Source organism: Mustela lutreola, chromosome 2 (genome assembly GCF_030435805.1).
Source record: "Mustela lutreola isolate mMusLut2 chromosome 2, mMusLut2.pri, whole genome shotgun sequence".
NCBI classification, from domain to species: domain Eukaryota; kingdom Metazoa; phylum Chordata; class Mammalia; order Carnivora; family Mustelidae; genus Mustela; species Mustela lutreola.
Genome location: NC_081291.1, coordinates 93,934,268 through 93,952,315, shown reverse-complemented (window position 1 = coordinate 93,952,315; position 18,048 = coordinate 93,934,268). Strand labels below are relative to the sequence as shown.

General features: G+C 36.4%; 1 protein-coding gene across 2 annotated transcripts in view; it reads right to left on the bottom strand.

Annotated features, from left to right (window-relative positions):
• DNAJC13 (DnaJ heat shock protein family (Hsp40) member C13) overlaps nt 1-18,048 on the bottom strand; it is a 124,764-nt gene that overhangs the window by 66,326 nt on the left and 40,390 nt on the right. For both annotated transcript variants that reach the window (XM_059162608.1, XM_059162609.1), the window contains exons 6-17: nt 17,346-17,546; nt 13,759-13,965; nt 13,572-13,667; nt 13,113-13,204; nt 8,994-9,160; nt 8,810-8,889; nt 8,558-8,727; nt 7,492-7,591; nt 5,223-5,330; nt 4,466-4,621; nt 3,327-3,383; nt 1,203-1,324 (exon numbers count right to left, since the gene is read on the bottom strand). In XM_059162608.1, the coding sequence (XP_059018591.1) occupies nt 1,203-1,324; nt 3,327-3,383; nt 4,466-4,621; nt 5,223-5,330; nt 7,492-7,591; nt 8,558-8,727; nt 8,810-8,889; nt 8,994-9,160; nt 13,113-13,204; nt 13,572-13,667; nt 13,759-13,965; nt 17,346-17,546 (1,556 nt within the window). The remainder of the gene's footprint in view (nt 1-1,202; nt 1,325-3,326; nt 3,384-4,465; nt 4,622-5,222; nt 5,331-7,491; nt 7,592-8,557; nt 8,728-8,809; nt 8,890-8,993; nt 9,161-13,112; nt 13,205-13,571; nt 13,668-13,758; nt 13,966-17,345; nt 17,547-18,048) is intronic.

The window sequence follows — 18,048 nt, the reverse complement described above, 5'->3', positions numbered from 1 at the left end:
CATTTATCAGGGATTCCTAAAAAGGCTTTTAACAGGGATAAATGGGATAACTTTTTATCATGGTAATTTGTAAAAGATAAAGCAATGCAAATGAAAAGCCTTAACTTGTATTATACATTGACAGTTTTTCAATACTGTGACTGACCACAATAAAGAATTTAACTGGTTGTTTAATATAAAGAGGAACACAACAAGCAAACATCTTACATGTGGGTTTAACGGAGTAAGACATTAAATTGTCTCTATTTTAATGAAAGATGGTATCTAGTATTACTTATAAGACAATACATCAAAGAAATAATCATTCTTTTAGATCTTTTTTTGTCCTCTCAGGCTATGTAAAAGACTACTTTCATGGCTAACATTTATAAATTGAAGGATGCAGACAGTCTCTAAAATAGTATAAACAACAGAAAACCACTGGCAAGGCAGCATACCACCACGACATCTAATAACTGGATATAAGCGACAAAAAAAGGAAATTTGTGGTATCATAACAAAGTAAACCTAAGTCAGCAATTACTGCTATCATTTAAAAAGTCAAAAGAATATGATGAAAATATTTTATGATATTCTCTCTTTTTTAAAACTAATGAGTCATAGTATGCTATGGATATCTGAAGGGTCACACATCAGGAATCATAAAGAAAAATTAAAAGGGATGGAATTCATATGGCCTGGAGTAAGTGAATAGATTTATGTACTTCTATACATTTAATTATTAAAAAAAAAAAGACAATTTACCAAAGGGGAAAATGTTTAACTCTAAGAGATTTAGAATACCTAAGCCAGTTAGACAAGGTTTTCTTTATTCTTGGAGTGCCTAACTGACCAAAGATATTTAAAAACTGACACGATGGCCAGATGGAAATACAAAGAGAAAAAAGCCTGGGCACATGGTTCTAGTTCCATAAGCTTCTAGGCACTCTTTTCCATGTTCCAGTCCCATGACTATGTGTGTACAGCCATAACAGGAAAGTAAGGGGAAAAAAATCACACAGATCTGTTTCCTCCCCCAAGCTCTCCAGGGGCAGGGGTAATGATCATCTAGGCACAATCTTTCTATAAGGAAAGGAAAAGGAGAACTAGGTAAATCAAAAGAAAAAGAAACATTTCCATAATCCAAACAGTCTGTTTTATGTAATATCCGAATCCATTTTATAAGCAGCAAGTTAATTTATAGCAAATTAAATTTAACCTACCTATTTGTAAGCATCCTTTGATCTGAGCTTATTGTAAACATCGCAGTATGCAAGTGTCGAGGTAAGGCACCTTCACTTAGGGCAAGCTCCTGCATTTTTGTAGCAATTTCTTTGTCACCTTCCTTTGGAAAAAGGGCAAGATGATCCCTAAAGCAGCATTCCAGAACAAACTATCCTAATTTTATAGAACTAATTTTACATCTCTAGGTAAAATAATTATATAGTATACAATGTAATAAAAATTTGAAATGTAACTTAATTACCCGAAAATAACACAGCTGATACAAATAATTTTAAAAATAGTATTTGCCTGTGGAACAAGGTTTTAAATGTTTACAGATACATTTATCTTATGAATTATGCTTTGCTTAATTTAATATTAAAATTAGGTTCATTCTCTGAGTTTATATCAGCCAATGAAAAGGAAAGGTGACTCAGGGAAATCAGTAATTACTATCCAAGGCTTCTACAAAACCCGCCTTGCTTTTATTATTAACAAGATATTCATTTTCATGGTGAACACAGCTTTTTATTTTTTTAAAAGAATGATGTGATAAACTGGAGTAGTTCTTTTCATCCTCATTTTACTTTGCTTTTAGATGGACTCATTCTGGCAACAGAGTTAAGACAGGGCTACTAATCAAAGGTAATCACAGAACTATGAATTAAGTAAGCAATGTGATATTTAAGACAGCCTAAATGCAAAAAGCAAAAATGCACACAATATTAGTAAAAAAAAAAAAAAAAAAAAAAAAGCACAAGTATATAGTACAACTGAATATGTATTATGTATATATCATTCTGACAGTATCAATACAAATATACACATAGTAGGTATATATATATACATAATTAGCATATGTACACATATAATTTTGAACACTACACGGTCTAAGACAAAATTTAGCAAAATGCCAATAGTAGTTATCTCTGGATGATAAAAATATAAATGATTCATTTTATTTGTTCCTTGAATTTTTTTCTGTAAACACCAATGTTTCTTCAAATACCACATACTACTTTTACAATTAAAAAAAAATAATAATTTAAGATACTTGCCAGTATTTCAGTGTAAATAAAGTGTTCCTTACACAGACATCAGCTCTAGTCACTAGCTATGAGTGTGACACTGTGGCTTATATGATGCCCAAGTTTACATTTTGGTTATATCTGGCCTTCCATGAATGGCAATGAGGGTCAGGAACACACTTTTGTTTGGTCTCACGGTCCTAGCTGTCCTTGGCTGCCAGGTCTGTGAGAGATACATTACTTTGGAAGCTAAAACCCATTAGCTACAGAAAGAAAATTGGCTTAAGCTGTAAGTACACACTAAAAATGCAAAAAAAAAAAAACCTTTGAGGTGTAATTTTTTTAACATCTACTTAAGAGTATACTACTTCTATGCATTCATTTAGCTACATGTTATATTTACAATATATATTTATGTATTATGATATATTTATATCACTGAGTTTTTTGGTAAAAGAAGCAAACACTCTCACATTTTATCCAAATCACTACAAACAACAAAAAGAATTCAAAGCCATCTGATGTCATTGTAGACATCCAATATGCAAGTTGATATTTAAAACCATGATTTTATTTTCTAAAAATCAGAATGCTAAGCAACTATCTTAGATAAACAATATCCCATGATACCATGCCCTGATCTCTAGAGCTTAATGACAAATGCACCTTAGCATGAGGAACTAATTTTTGTTACCATTCTTATTTAATACCACTTTGGTATGAACTAACTCCATTAAAAGACTTCTATGTAACCTCAGTACCGAAAGATTTCAATACCATCAATACCACCATTCTCCACCCCCAAAGAGAGCAAGAGAGGAAAAATGCTAACTTTTAATTCTTTTAAAACAAACAAAATACAAATAATGTAGGAACCGAAAGATTTAGTTGCCCAAATCCCACTTACCTCACAACTTTAAATATTGAGAACTGTTTCTGTAGTTTAAAACTAATTTCTGAATAAAGACTCAAAATTACTTTTCTGACCCAGAAAAACTGCATGTTTCCCATAAAGGCTGGAAGGTAATTTTGTCAGCTTCAATTAAAATAGCCAATCAACATTCAAGTAGGTTTAAAATTTCAAAATGTTCTCACCTCTATTATTGCTTTCATAACCAATCCAGCTCCCTTTATGATTGCCATGGAAGGATGCTTTAAAATAGGGGAAAAAAGAATTAAAGAATAAAAGAATTTTATTGCAACATACTAGCTATTGCTTTTAAGGAGGATATACAATTTTATCAGCCATTAAAATTAGTAAAGGCTACATCTCAAAGTCACAGTCTGGTTAAAAGTTTTAGATATTCTGGGGCACCTCGGTAGCTCAGTGGGTTAAGCCTCTGCCTTCGGCTCAGGTTATGATCTCAGGGTCCTGAGATTGAGCCCTACATCGGGCTCTCTGCTCAGCTGGGAGCCTGCCTCCCCCTCTCTCTGCTAGCCTCTCTGCCTACATGTGATCTCTCTCTGTCAAAAACATAAATAAATAAAAATCTTTAAAAAAAAAAATTTAGGAATTCTTATAGCTTTAAGAATTAAAACATTAGCAGGAAACTGCTGGTACTTATTTGAATAATTAGTTATCTGAATGATAAGTATCAAACAGTAATGATGTAAAATAATACAAACTAATGTTTACAAAACAAATGAAGATAAAATAAAAATATAAGCAACATATACAAACATCACATGTACATAATAAATACTATAGTATTATATAAAGTAACACTGTTTTCAGCTATTTATAAATAGCCCTATTTGGGGGGAATTTATAAAGAAAACGGTACTCTGGGCCTATCAGAAAATAAGTTATTCACTACTTCTGAGAAAAGATAGGCAATAGGGTCAAAACAGTGGTCAAAAACCATCAACAAAGTTCTACATGAAACACCAAGAAATCTGTGGAATTAGATAACCTTAAGATGACAATGTTTTAGGCTGTATTTATCAGCATTACTATGGAAGCACACGTCCTTTATTTATTTATTTTTTTTGAAGTTTTTATTTATTACTTATTTGACACACACAGCCAGAGAGGGAACACAGGCAGGGGGAATGGGAGAAGCAGGCTTCCCACTGAACAGGGAGCCAGATGGGGGCTGGATCCCAGGACTCTGGGATCATGACCCGAGCTGAAGGCCTAACAACAGAGCCACCCAGATGCCCACACATCCCGTATTTTAAAACCAAACTGACCCAAAAAGTAGTTTTCTGATAAGAAAGATACAAGCTCTCACCTGAAAAAGCTTAAAGAGAGTTCTTCCATTGGATGCTACCATCTCTAAAAGCATATCGAACTGCTGTCCTTCAGTTGTCTCACTATATGGAGCACAGAGGGCAAAAGTAAGGAAGTCCAAGAGTGAACTAATAACTAGGGCACCAGTCCCATGATCCTGAAACAAAGTAACATACTGCCTTAGGATAAAGAAATTCAAGTAAAACACAGCAATAACGTGCTTCTGTTACCCTATAAGTTAAACAGTAAATCCACTGCTTACCATATCTCAAAAGGAAAATAATTAAAATTTGGTCAAATTTCAAGAAAATAACCAAGACTCCTCAAATACAAATAACTAAGGTTAATATGTTTAGTATTTATATAAAAAGCAATCTTTGACAACATTTAAACAACTCCAACAATTTGTTCTTTCTAAATCTATAGGTTGCCCATCTCCAAAGCTGTTAGCAATGACTGAGGAGCTGATTTGGCTTTTTTTTTTTTTAAAGAGCAGTTTATTTTATTTTTTACATTAAAGAAAAAGAAAAAAATCTAAAGTCTTTGCAACTTATTTTTCCCAGATAAATGGAGACAGTCCTAAAACAGAATATTTTACTCTTAGCAAATGACCAAGCTGACCAAACTGTTGTACAATCAATATTGACCAAAGTTGGGAGCTGCAATTAAAAAAAAAAAAAACTGCCAAACTGCACGTCTAGAATACCTTTCAGTAATGTATGGTATCTCTCATTAAGACAAATTTAATTACAACTTACCACGTGGGAATTAAATTTTTCCAGTAAGTTTTCCAGAAACTTCTTTGAAGAGAGAAGCGAAGCTTTGTTCAGCTGTTCTTGTCTTAAGTCATAGTCATCATGCATGGGCTATTGATTAAAAATAGTGATAATTCATGAGCAGGCCCACATATTGGCATCATGTGCAAGTCATTTATAAAGAGTATTCATTAAATAATAAAAGAATTAAAAATCACAGCCTTTAAAGTTGAAGGCAGAAAGGAAACTCATGATAAGACAAGCAGGCAAAGTGAGATTCCCCCAGAGTCTGATGAGGCTTCATAGACACTGTGCCCAGCAAGTACCCATAGAGAGTACTGCACAAGGTACTCTCTTGAAAGTCCCAAGTCTCCTTCTTAAAATGCAAGTGACACCCATTTCCTCTCCTCCAATTTTATAATTTAAATTTGAAATGATAAGATAAAACTTAGCATTTATTTGATTATTTTTTTTAAGTGTTTAAAAACAGGTACTAAAATGAGCAGCAAATACTTCTTTGTCTTTTCTGAATGGTGGAATAAATGAGAATGGGAAAAACATTCCAGTATGATGGTTAGGAGTAAAGATTCAATCCTAACTTTGCTACTGACCACAGCTGACCTCTAGCAAGGTTAAGCTGTTTCAGCTCTAAGTTTTACTTTCCTCAGCCATCCAAGTGAGATTAGTAGTACTTAGCTCATAGGACTATTATGAAGCTTAAATGAGATAACTTGTATAAAATATATAGCCAAAATCTAGTATGTAATGAGAGCTCAATGTATTTGTTTCACACTATGGTATTTTATTATCCAGTTACCCAACTAGTTCCTTTTTTTAAAAGATTTATTTATTTATTGGGGCTCCTGGATGGCTCAGTAGGTTAAGCGGCTCCCTTTGGCTCAGGTTATAATCTCAGGAGTCCTGGGATTGAGCCCCACGTCCAGGCCGTTGCTCAGTGTGGAGTCTGCTTCTCCCTCTCCGCTTGCCCTTCCCCTCACTGTCCTCGCTCACTCTCTTTCACTCTCATAGTCCTGGGGAGCATGAGCTGAGGAGGGGCAGAGAGAGAGGGAATCTCTCATTAGTCCATGCTCAGAGCCGAGATAGACAAGGGGCTCAATCTTACGACCCTGAAACCACAACTTGAGCAGAAACCAAGAGTCAGATGCTCAGACCAACTGTGCCACTCAAGCACCCCATCCCAGAATTCTTTCAATGGAATTATTAGGAATTGTTAGTAAAGATAATAATAATTTATTAATAATTCATTAGTAAAGATAGTAAAACTGACTTTTGCGTAAAAATGCAAGGTTTTATCCAAGTGATTACTTAGGTTTTATTCTATACCACTAAACTTGCCTGAACCACTTTAGTCCCATACGCTAAATACAACATTGAAGTAAATCAGAAATTTCAAAGTTATACTGAACAATTCATTGCTTTTCCTATATAAGCTGTCACCAAGTTAGTTTCTTTACCCTCAGCTTTCAAACTTCTTTACCCTCAAATCTTTACCCCATCCTACCTCAGCATCTTGTTTCTTACATATTTGGTCCACCTGTCTCTAACTTTACCTCTAATAGAGTCTCCACGTAACATCTGTGAGCTTTCGGAAGTTCAAGCCTAGTATTACTGATTCCCTGATGAAAAACCTTTCCGCTATTCCTTACTAAAGGATACAAATCTAGCTTCTTTGTCTGATACAAAAGGCTTCTGATAACTGCATCTCTGCATACATCTCTAGCTGTACTCCTAATCCCACACACTTCCAAACAAGCTTTATGATCTAGCCATTTCAATTATTTGCTTCTTCCCCAACATGCCTTTGCATATGCTCTCCCCTTTTCCCAGGAAATCCTTCTCATAGAGGGAAAATACCTGCCTATGCTTTAAGCTTCAGTTCATTTGTAACATCTGAAAGATTGGCCTCGAATCTTTTGTCTTCCCCTCACCACAAACCAAAAACACTAAGTGCTGCCTTTTTAGGGATCCCATAGGCCCAGCTACTTTAGATTACACACATATGCCCACCTTACTGGACTGTCAGCAATTTCAAGGAAGGAACAAACTCTGTATTTCTAGTAGATAGCACAGTGCCAGGTTTATAAAATGTGCTAAACAAACGTTTACCTGAATAAATAAACTGCCAAGAGAGCAATTTAGGAAATACAGAAACACTGAATTGAATTGCTACAATGAAAATCTGGGTTTGCAGAAATTTAAAACATCAATCAACTTAAGAAAAACCAGTCTCCCTTTAAAAAACACTACTTACACACATGAGGGCACAGAGCATATCAACAGCTGCATGGATTACTCCATTGTTGCTCCTCTTGAGTGCTTTTACCACCTTCACTCCTAGACGCTCCCGAAACCTGTGGAAAACAAAACAAGAAAAAAAATATATAATAGCAATATCAGAGCATTATTTTATTATTAAAATGTAACATAATAAGTCCTCTTGAGTTTCTATTGCATTCAGCAAGTACGGATTTTAAATTACACCTCTAGAACCTATCAGTTCCCGTAACAGTTTTTTCCTTTGAGGGCAAAGATTTTTTTTTTCAAGTTAATTAAAACTAAAAGGGATTTTGGGGCACCTGGGTGGTGTAATCAGTTATGTTTCCAAGTCTTGTTTTCCGCTGGTATCATGATCTCAGTGGTGTGAGATGGAGCCCCACGTTGGGTTCCGTGCTGAGCAAGGAGACTTAAGACTCTCTTTCCCTCTGCCCCTCTCAAGTAAATAAATCTTTTTTTTTTTTTTAAGATTTTATTTATTTGTTTGACAGAGAGAGCAAGCGAGCACAAGCAGGGAGAGAGAAGCAGGCTTTCCACTGAGCAGGGAGCCCTATGGGAGGCTTGCTCCTAGTACCCTACCTGAGCCACAGTCAGACGCTTAACCCACTGAGCTACCCAAGCACCCCTCAAATAAATGAATCTTTAAAAACAAAAACAAACCACTTAACGGGCTTTAACTTCCTATTCAAAGTCATTAAAAAAAAAGTCAGTATGGGGCACCTGGGTGGCAGGCTCCACGCTCAGCAGGGAGTCTACTTCTCTCTCTCTCTCTCTCCTTCTGCCCCTCCCCCTCCCTCATGCTCACAGGAGTGTGCTCCTCTCTTATAAATAAAATCTTAAAAACAAACAAGTCAGTACATTGCAGGTATGTAGGAGACAACAGTCACACCCCTCAATTCCACTCACCCTCAATTATTTATGAATAAAAACTATTGTATCATTATTTGATATCAGTTTTAGACAGATGTAACAAGATAAAACTGTTAATTATCTGCTACTTTGAGTTGTTTGTATTCTCTACAAGACGTTTAAAGACAACTTACTTTGGAAGCTGAGTGAAGGCCAGAAAACCAGCTTTGGAAGCCACAAGCCTCCTCACAGCCTGGAACTGACTCTCAAGTTCTGCATTCGAAGCAACAACATCACCCTCTTGCGACAGTAAAGCTGTTATGGCATTATTGATCAGTTTTTCTTTGTTTTCTGAGAAGAGACCCTAGGTAAGAGAAGAATGTTTCAAAAAGTTTCCACTCCTGAAGTTAATGACAATGAACAAATTGTAACACAATTTATCTTACATCCTGCGTTACTGCATGCAGAACTCCACTATACGAAATATTAGCGTTGAACCTGAATACAGCATCTGCAAAGTTGCCATCTGTAAGATGAAAAGGTTCAAAAAGATTTAGAGGTTTGCATTCCTAATTTTTAAATTATTAAGGAGATGGATGGAAATGCAATTATACTTAGATCAATACTTACTTGGAGGTGTGGCTAAAAATCTGAGATGAAGGCTCTCTACCTCCTCATCAACAGGCATGCTGAGTAACCCCCATCGCTGACCTTTATGAGTTGGTGTCATTTTTACACAAACATCTCTGTTACCAGAGGCTCTTACTCCGTCCAGCAAACTTGCTAATAAAGAATCTCTAAGCAAGGTAAAAAAATAAACAGGTTTTAGGACTGATAATTAAGGGTAATTTTGATTCAGAATATAGCATAGGCCCTTTAGCAGGTAACCTACTCAGGAAGAGCTCAGGAGGGTACAAGGAGAAGCACAAGGGAACAGGGACTTTAAGAGAAAGCCTGGAATTCTGCTACTAGCTCTGTTCTTTGCTGTCACATACCTTGTACAAGTTACTTAAGCACTATGAATGTAACACTTTTGGGTTTTTTCTTAAAATTTTTTAAAACAGTTTTACTGAGGCATAACTTACAAATCAAAAATTCAACCAATTAAAATTCAACCAATTAAAATGTACAGTTTAAGAATTCTTAGTGAATTTATATAGCTGTGCCATCCAATTTTGGTACACTTTCCCAACCCCCCAAAATTCCCTTGCCCATGCAAAAAACAACCCAGTCCCAGGCAACCACTTATTTTCTATCTCTATGGTTTTGTTTCCAAGTAACTTCATCAAGAGAATGAAAAGGCAAGCCACAGTCTACGAGAAAATATTTACAAAAACCATATCCGATAATGGACTGTTATCTAAATACACATATTGTTGATCCTAAAGATCAACAATAAGAAAACCAACTCAATTAAAAAGTGATCAGAAGGGGTGCCTGGGTGACTCAGTGGGTTAAAGCCTCTGCCTTTAACTCAGGTCATGATTCCAGGGTCCTGGGATTGAGCCCCGCATTGGGCTCTCTGCTCAATGGGAAGCCTGCTTTCTCCTCTCTCTCGCCTACTTGTGATCTCTCTGTCAAATAAATAAAATCTTAAAAAAAAAAAAAAAGTGATCAGAAGTCCTTAACAGACACCTCACCAAAGAAGATACACAGATGGCAAATAAACATATGAAAAGATAACACAGTTATCAGGGAAATGCAACTGAAACAACAACAAAAAAAGCCCCACACACCTATTAGAATGACCAAAACTGAACACTAATAATATCAAATACTGGGGAGGATCTGGAGCAACAGGAACCCTCATTCACTGCTGCTTGGAGTACAAAATGACACAGCCACTTTTGGAAGACAGTTGGCAGTTTCTAACAGAACTCAACATCCTCTCAGCATATGATCCAGTGATCACACTACTTAGTATTTATACAAAGTATAGGTGCTGCCGAAGCAAGCACAGTATTAACACCAAGGATGAAAACTTCCGTCCACACAAAATCTGCACACAGTTGTTTACTACAGCTTTATTCCTAACTACCCAAACTTGGAAGCAACCAAGAGGTCAAATGGATAGATAAACCATGGCCAGGTCTAGACAATGGAATATTACTAAGTATTAAAAAGAAATGAGCTATCCGGCCATGAAAAGAGGAGGAGGAAATGAAAGAAGCCAATGTGAAAAGGTCACATACTATACAATTCTGACTAGGAGACTGTGGAAGAAGCAACTCTGGAGACAGTAAAAAGATGAGTGGCTGTCAATATTTAGGGAGGAATGACAGATGAAATCAGTGGAGTGGCATTATTACTGCTGGAGAGGATCCCTGGAGATTTTTAGGGCAGTGAATATAGTCTGTGTGATACTATAATGATGGACAAATGTCATTAAACATTTGTTCAAACTTGGAGGTCCATCAGTTTTAACAAATATATCACTCTGGAACAGGATGTTGGTAATGGGAGAGGCTATACCTACTTAGCAGGCAGGGCAGTAGAGTATAAGAGGTATAGGAAAAAAATCTCTATACCATCTGCTGGATATTGCTGTGAACCTAAAATACTCCAAAAAAAAAAAAAAGAAAAAGTCTATTAAAAAGTCCATATAAACGGAATCATATAATGTATCGCCTTATATGTCTTGCTTATTTTATATATCATGCATTTTTAAGGTTCATCCTTTTTATGGCTGAGGAATATTTCACTGTATGGATAATCAACATTTTAGCCTATTTGTTCACCAGGTGATGTATATAACAACTGTCTCTAGTTTTGGCTATTATGAGTGATGTTATTATAAACATCCACATGTAAGTTTGTATGTGGGCATATATTTTTATTTCTCTTGGGGTAGATGTTATTTCTCTTGGAGTGGAACTGACATAGGGTCATATGATAATTATATGTTTAAGAAACTGCCAAACTGTTTTCAAACAGTTTAAAATTTTATATCCTCACCAGCAACATATGAGAATCCATGTGCTTGCCAACAACTGACACTGCCAGTCTTTTTGATGTTATCCATTTTAGTGTACATGTAATGGTTTTAATTTTCCCTAACGAATCACGATCTTTTCATGTGTTTATTTACCATTCAAATATCTTCTCTGATAAAGTAGGTGTCTATTTGAATTTTTTTGCCCATTTATTATTTGTTTTTTAGTACTGAATTAAAAGAGTTCTTTAAATATTTTAGAAACAAGACTTTAGGGACGCCTGGGTGGCTCAGTTGGTTGGACGACTGCCTTTGGCTCAGGTCATGATCTCGGAGTCCTGGGATCGAGTCCCGCATCGGGCTCCCAGCTCCATGGGGAGTCTGCTTCTCCCTCTGACCTTCTCCTCACTCATGCTCTCTCTCTCACTGTTTCTCTCGCAAATAAATAAATAAAATCTTTAAAAAAAAAAAAAAAGAAACAAGAAACAAGACTTTAACTAGCTATATGTTTTCCAAATATTTTCTTCCTCTGTCTTGTCTTTTCCTCTTCTCAATTAGGTCAAAGTTTTCAATTTTGACAAAGTATGATAAATCAGACTTTTATAATTGTGTTTATGGTGTTTCTGGTATTATATCTAAGGAATCTTTTCCCAATCCAAAGTCACAAAGAAATTGCTTTACTTTCTGCAGACAGACTTTATTGGGAAAAATAGCATCTTCTTCCTAGGGATCAGAATTAAACAATGTAGTATACATAAAGCACATGACAAACTGTAAATGTTGAGATACCTTCCTCTGATTAGAACATTTGCACTATTCTTCCTCCCCCCCCCCCAGATGTTCTCTTCCTTGAATTCAGGACAGGAAAAAATACAACCTTTTGCTTAGAATGCCATTTTTGTTGAACTTAGATCAAAAGCCTTCCAAGGTAAGAAACAAGTTATTGGGCATACTCTAGGAAGTAAAAATACTTCAATAAGGCCATATTGCAGACAGCGGCAAAATGCACTGCAACTGTTTCAACTATCTTTTAAAAAAAGATTCAGTCTCAATCTATTCACAAAAGCATAAAAGAACTTCCTGGAATGTAAGAACTACCAAACCCATGACAATGGCTCAGTATATGAAGGGAGATCAAGTCATCACAGTAGAATAGGTATAAGTGGTTTATCTTCCAGGAGGAGTTTATGAGCTATGGCATCTCACAGATTTTCATGGCAACAGCCAAGTCACAGTAATATAAAATAAATCAGGCACATTCCACTGGAAAATTAGTAACTAGCCTACTGATGCAACTTAAAAAAAAATCTAACTTTTAATTTGCTACTGTTATCCAAACAATTTAACAATGAAAGTGAGAGATGCTATTTTAAAATACCTTAAAAGTACAAATTATAGAAACACATTTTATTTTCATCATTCTATTTAAAATCAAATCACCATTTTTATTCTCTAGAAATTTGAAAACTGAATGAAGTTCATTTTTTTAAAAAGATTTTATTTATTTATTTGACAGAGAGAAATCACAAGTAGGCAGAGAGACAGGCAGAGGGGGAGAAAGCAGGCTCTCTGACTCTGGCCTTGATCCTAGGACCCTGAAATCATGACCTGAGCCGAAGGCAGAGGCTTAACCCACTGAGCCACCCAGGCGCCCTAAAGTTCATTGTCAACATGCAACATAATAATATTGTCTTTTCCTAAATTATAGGATTTCAAAGTTCTAGATTATAAATCTTTGCTCCTCTCCTCTGATGGAGGACTTGGCCTTGCATATACTAGGATCTCAAAAGCTCGATGAATTAAAGAAAAAAAAATACCTTTCTGTTGAAGAATATTTCCGTATTTGCCCTTTTATAAATTCAATGGTAAAAACTTGTGGATTTTCTGAGTCACAAACCAATGCAAATACCTAATGAAAACAAAAACCAAGTTCAACAAAAGATGTTTAGTTTTACGGCATTTCCTTAGAAGAACTACACACCATCATTTTAGCTTACAAAAGTCAATATTTAAAAACTGTTTATAGTATCAGAACTTAAGAACTGCTTAAAAGTCTCGTGCAAATTTTCATATAATTGTTGAATAAAAAGTTCCATTTATTCTATATCTCGAAAATAAATTTTATAATATTCATTGTTCTACATACAAATATAATAATGTGAAGAAAGATTTTCATTTTCCATTCTTTAAGCATTAAAAATGTTAAAATAGAAAATAATTCTAATTAACCATAGGAATATGGAAGAAATCTCATAGGCTAATAACGCCAAACTTACTTCTCCTAAAGGTTTCAAAGTCGCAATGTTATAGGTTGCTGGATCACGTTCTACTAGACTTGTCTCTGTAAGGGCTAGAACTCGTTTTACAGGCTCCTTCAAACAAAATTGACATACATTAGAAAGTCATTGAAGAAAAATGTCAAAAGCAGATGAACAAATTTTTGTTTTTAACATAGCATCTTACCGAATGTCTAGGTGATATTTTTTGGACAATAAACTCTGCTAAAGATGTGATAGATTCATCAGTGCTGTATTTTCCAAAGCGAAGATTCAAATATTGCTCAAATTCTAAAGGTTCTTTTCTGATGCGCAGTGAAATACCTATGTAGTTGCCAGCATGATCTATTGCACTTTTGATAATTTCTTCTCTTTGCTCTGATGCAAATAAATGCTGCACAAATTTTGAAATTTAAAGTCAGGGTTGAAACAACTAAAATGTGACCATTTTGAATCAACTCACAGGAAAGAGACTGAAATAGCAAGTCTAAAGAAAAACAATGGTAGTTGATTTTATCAAAGGTAAATAAGCAGTGTGTTGGTGGTTTTTTTTTTTTAAGATTTTATTTGTTTATTTATTTATTTAAGAGAACGAACAAGCAGGCAGAGAAGCAGGCCGAGGGAGAAGGAGAGGGAGAAGGAGGCTCCCCACTGAGTAAGCAAGCAAGATGCAGGGCTTGACCCCAGGACCGTGGGACCATGACCTGAGCACCTAAGGCAGACACTTAACTGACTGACCCACCCAGGTGCCCTGCAGTGTGTTATCTGAACCACTATCACACTAAGTTAAAATCACAAAGTCTGTGATATAAAGCCTTGCAAATAACTCACTGTAAGGAAATGATCTCATAACTTCTCCAAGTCTGATTCCCATCACCACATAGAAAACAGCATGCTGGAGCCTCTGGAAGAGGTCCAGGGACCCCAGCCAAGTCCAGTGGGGGTAGTGGGTACTACATGGGCAGGATTTCCAATTTCAACAAAAGTAGCTCTGACCTAATATTTTTAATATAGTGCATTTTCCTGAAAAATTACCTTGAAGAATGCTTAAATGTTTACAAGCCATTGGCCAATGGACATTACAAATCAACCTCCAGGAGTGTATTTACAAAGCTACTGCTACTTGCATTTGATGGCTGGGCCAGAAACACTGAATGTGCTGCAAAAGACAGGGCAGGAAAGTGCCGTGCAATAAACAATAAACAACTGTCCTGTCCGTAGTCCAACAGCTTCCCTGCTGAGAAACAGTGGTTGCAATCATGTTTTAAAACCCAATTTTAGGGGCACCTGGCTGGCTCAGTCAGTGGAGGGGGCAACTCTTGATCTCAGGTTAAGTTCAAGCCCCATGCTGGGTATAAAGTTTATTTAAAATAAATACATAAAATCCTAAAACCTGATTTTATTCCCACCTGCTCAGTATAGTCACTACGTATGCGGAAGGTACCACATAGAGTTTTGCTGAATGAATCTATCATGGTATCATATTTATAGTGAATTGACTCATTTTAGCTAGTGCCTTTTAAAAGGCAAAGTATGCTTAGAAAGTAGATGATTGAAACTAAAATTGCTTGATGCCATTAAGCAATAAAAAACTGTTGCCAATTGAGGAGTATCAAACAATTCTCATCTTTAACGTTTACCTTATGCATTGTATAGCTTGGCTGAATTACTGTGGTATAGTTGTCCCATCAAGGTCTATAATGCTATATGTAATCCTGTAATTAGATACATTTTCCACAAAGGATTTTTTGGTGGGGAGAGTACTGCAAGTGGGGAGGAAGGGCTGAGGGGAAGAGAGAGAATATCTTAAGCAGGCCTCACCCCCAGCACAGAGCCCGATTCCGGGTCTGATCTCATGACCCTAAAATCATAATCTAAGCCAAAATCAAGAGTCAGATGCTTAACTACCCAGGCACCCTCATGACCCGTCATCCCCCCACCCCCACTCCACACCCTCCCCAACAAGGAGCCCCCTTCCCCTCCCCCAAGAAGTTAATCATTACAAATTTTGCTGTCCATGGAAGAGGTAAGCCCTTGGACAGCACTTCAACAACTGGCTTTAGGCTGGGAAGGGGAACTAATTTTCTCTTTGGGCCTTCATCTTGTAGGTCTAGACTCAGAAGTAACAAAATGCTTAGATGTGTGCTCCTAGATGAAGGACACTAGGACATCACCTGGGCAAAGAGCAAAAGATGGAAAAAGGTCTGTGACTCTGAAGAGCTAACATATTTTGTATATCAAATAGTTTAGCATCCCTACCCCATTATCACTCCATTTCCCTTCTGTTACCTTATAACCTCTTGTGTATCTACAAGTTCCAGGCCTGCCCTGGCTCTGCTACCCAGAGAAGGATAATTTATCTATACAACACTAAATCTTGGAAGTAGTTGTTCCCAGGCCACTAAGATAGCTACAGAAGTTAAAATTCCCAAGAGAAAGGAATCGTGAGAGTAAGTTCAACTGAGCCTCTCTTGTGCAAACTTTATTCCTTATCTTTGAGATGCAAGGTTTAATTAAAGAAGACAAAATTTTTCTTATTAAAAAAGATGCTCATCAGACGGGCACCTGGGTGGCTCACTGGGTTAGGCCGCTGCCTTCGGCTCAGGTCATGATCTCAGGGTCCTGGGATCGAGTCCCGCATCGGGCTCTCTGCTCAGCAGGGAGCCTGCTTCCTCCTCTCTCTCTCTCTGCCTGCCTCTCTGCCTACTTGTGATCTCTCTCTGTCAAATAAATAAATAAAATCTTTAAAAAAAAAAAAAAAAAGATGGTCATCAGAAAAGATGGTCATCATCTATAGCTCAGCTTCTATTACCCATTAACAAATGGGGTCTGAGCATCTTAAGCAGCTTCTACCGTACCACATAATTCACATGTAATTCAGGATTTCAAGACAAGAACATGTAATGAACTCCAAATTTGAAGTTTCAGTGAATATGTAGATTTCAAATTACAAATAGCTGGGTAAAGGAGGGGAGACTATAAAAATAAAAAATCCTGGGGGCACCTGGGTGGCTCAATGGGTTAAAGCCTCTGCTTTCAGCTCAGGTCATGATCCCAGGGTCTTGGGATCGAGCCCCGCATCGGGCTCTCTGCTCGGCAGGGAGCCTGCTTCCTCCTCTCTCTCTGCCTGCCTCTCTGCCTGCTTGTGGTCTCTATCTGTCAAATAAATAAATAAAATCTTAAAAAAAAAAATCATGAATTACTTTTTCAAAGAAAGCATAGCATCTTTCAGTTAAGACATTAATACTAATGAAAATAACAACTGTAACTACCACTTATTGAATACTAAGCCACATATTATGCTAAACATTTACGTAAGTTATCTCCCAGGATCCTCAAAAAAAAAAACCCAAAAACAGAAAACAAAAACCTATGACATACATATTACTCTCCCCACTTTTTAAAAATATTTATTTATTTGAGCGAGGGGGAGAGCATGAACACAAGAGGTGTGAGGGTCAGAGGGAGAAGCAGACTCCCTGCTGAGCAGGGAGCCTAGTGCAGGACTTGATCCCAGGTCTCCAGGATCATGACCGGAGCCAAAGGCAAATGCTTAACAAAACTGAGCCACACAGGTGCCCCACTCTCCCACTTTAAAAAGCTCTAAGTTGGGATTCCAGGTCAGGTCTTTTTGGTAACAAATCCTGTACTCTTAATACCAAACTTCCTTCCAGAAAACTCATGTGAATTTTGAAAATGAAGTATAAAAATCCTGCTTTCCTTCAAATGGTCATGCCTCTTTTTAAATGACTTTTTAGAAAAAATACTACTTACCAATCTACTAAATCCTCCATAAAGTATACAAAACCCTCCTTGATAATCAGAGAGATCTACAAAGCCTTCAATATTTCTATAGTCATAGGAACAGAGGACTTTGTTGGTTGCAGGATTAATTTGGTCAAAGCCTCCAGGAGTTACTTCTAAAATGACAGGTTTTCTTGTATCACTCCAGTGATGTTTATAGCAGTTATATCTCTAGAGAGAGAAATAATATTACTTTTAGGTTCATATTTAAGCTTACCATACAATAAAGTTACATTTAATGTATCACTCACTGCTAAAACAACCAGAAATCTAAACAATGTTATAAATATTTAGAGCTACCATCCAAATTATTGAAAACATTAATTTCAGCTATTTGGAGGTTTGTATTTAAGTAACAATGTTCACTCAAACTGAAGATACTACATATTTTTTTAAACTAACAAAAATATTTTTTTAAACTAATGAAGGTTTGGGTTACAGTATTTTGTGAAACAATTCTGAGTAAGTCTTATGCAAATCTATGAGGATAAAAAAGAAAGAAAAGGAAGTCCTAAAAGAAATGTTACTCTGAAAGCTTCATTGGGAATAAAAGATTTCAACTTGTGTTGATGGATTCTTTTTTTTATTCAGCTTACATACGGAAAAGAGGCTAAGTCACGTTTGGGGGAAGTTACAGTGTTCGGTTTAAACAATCTGAGCTGGTTCACTATGC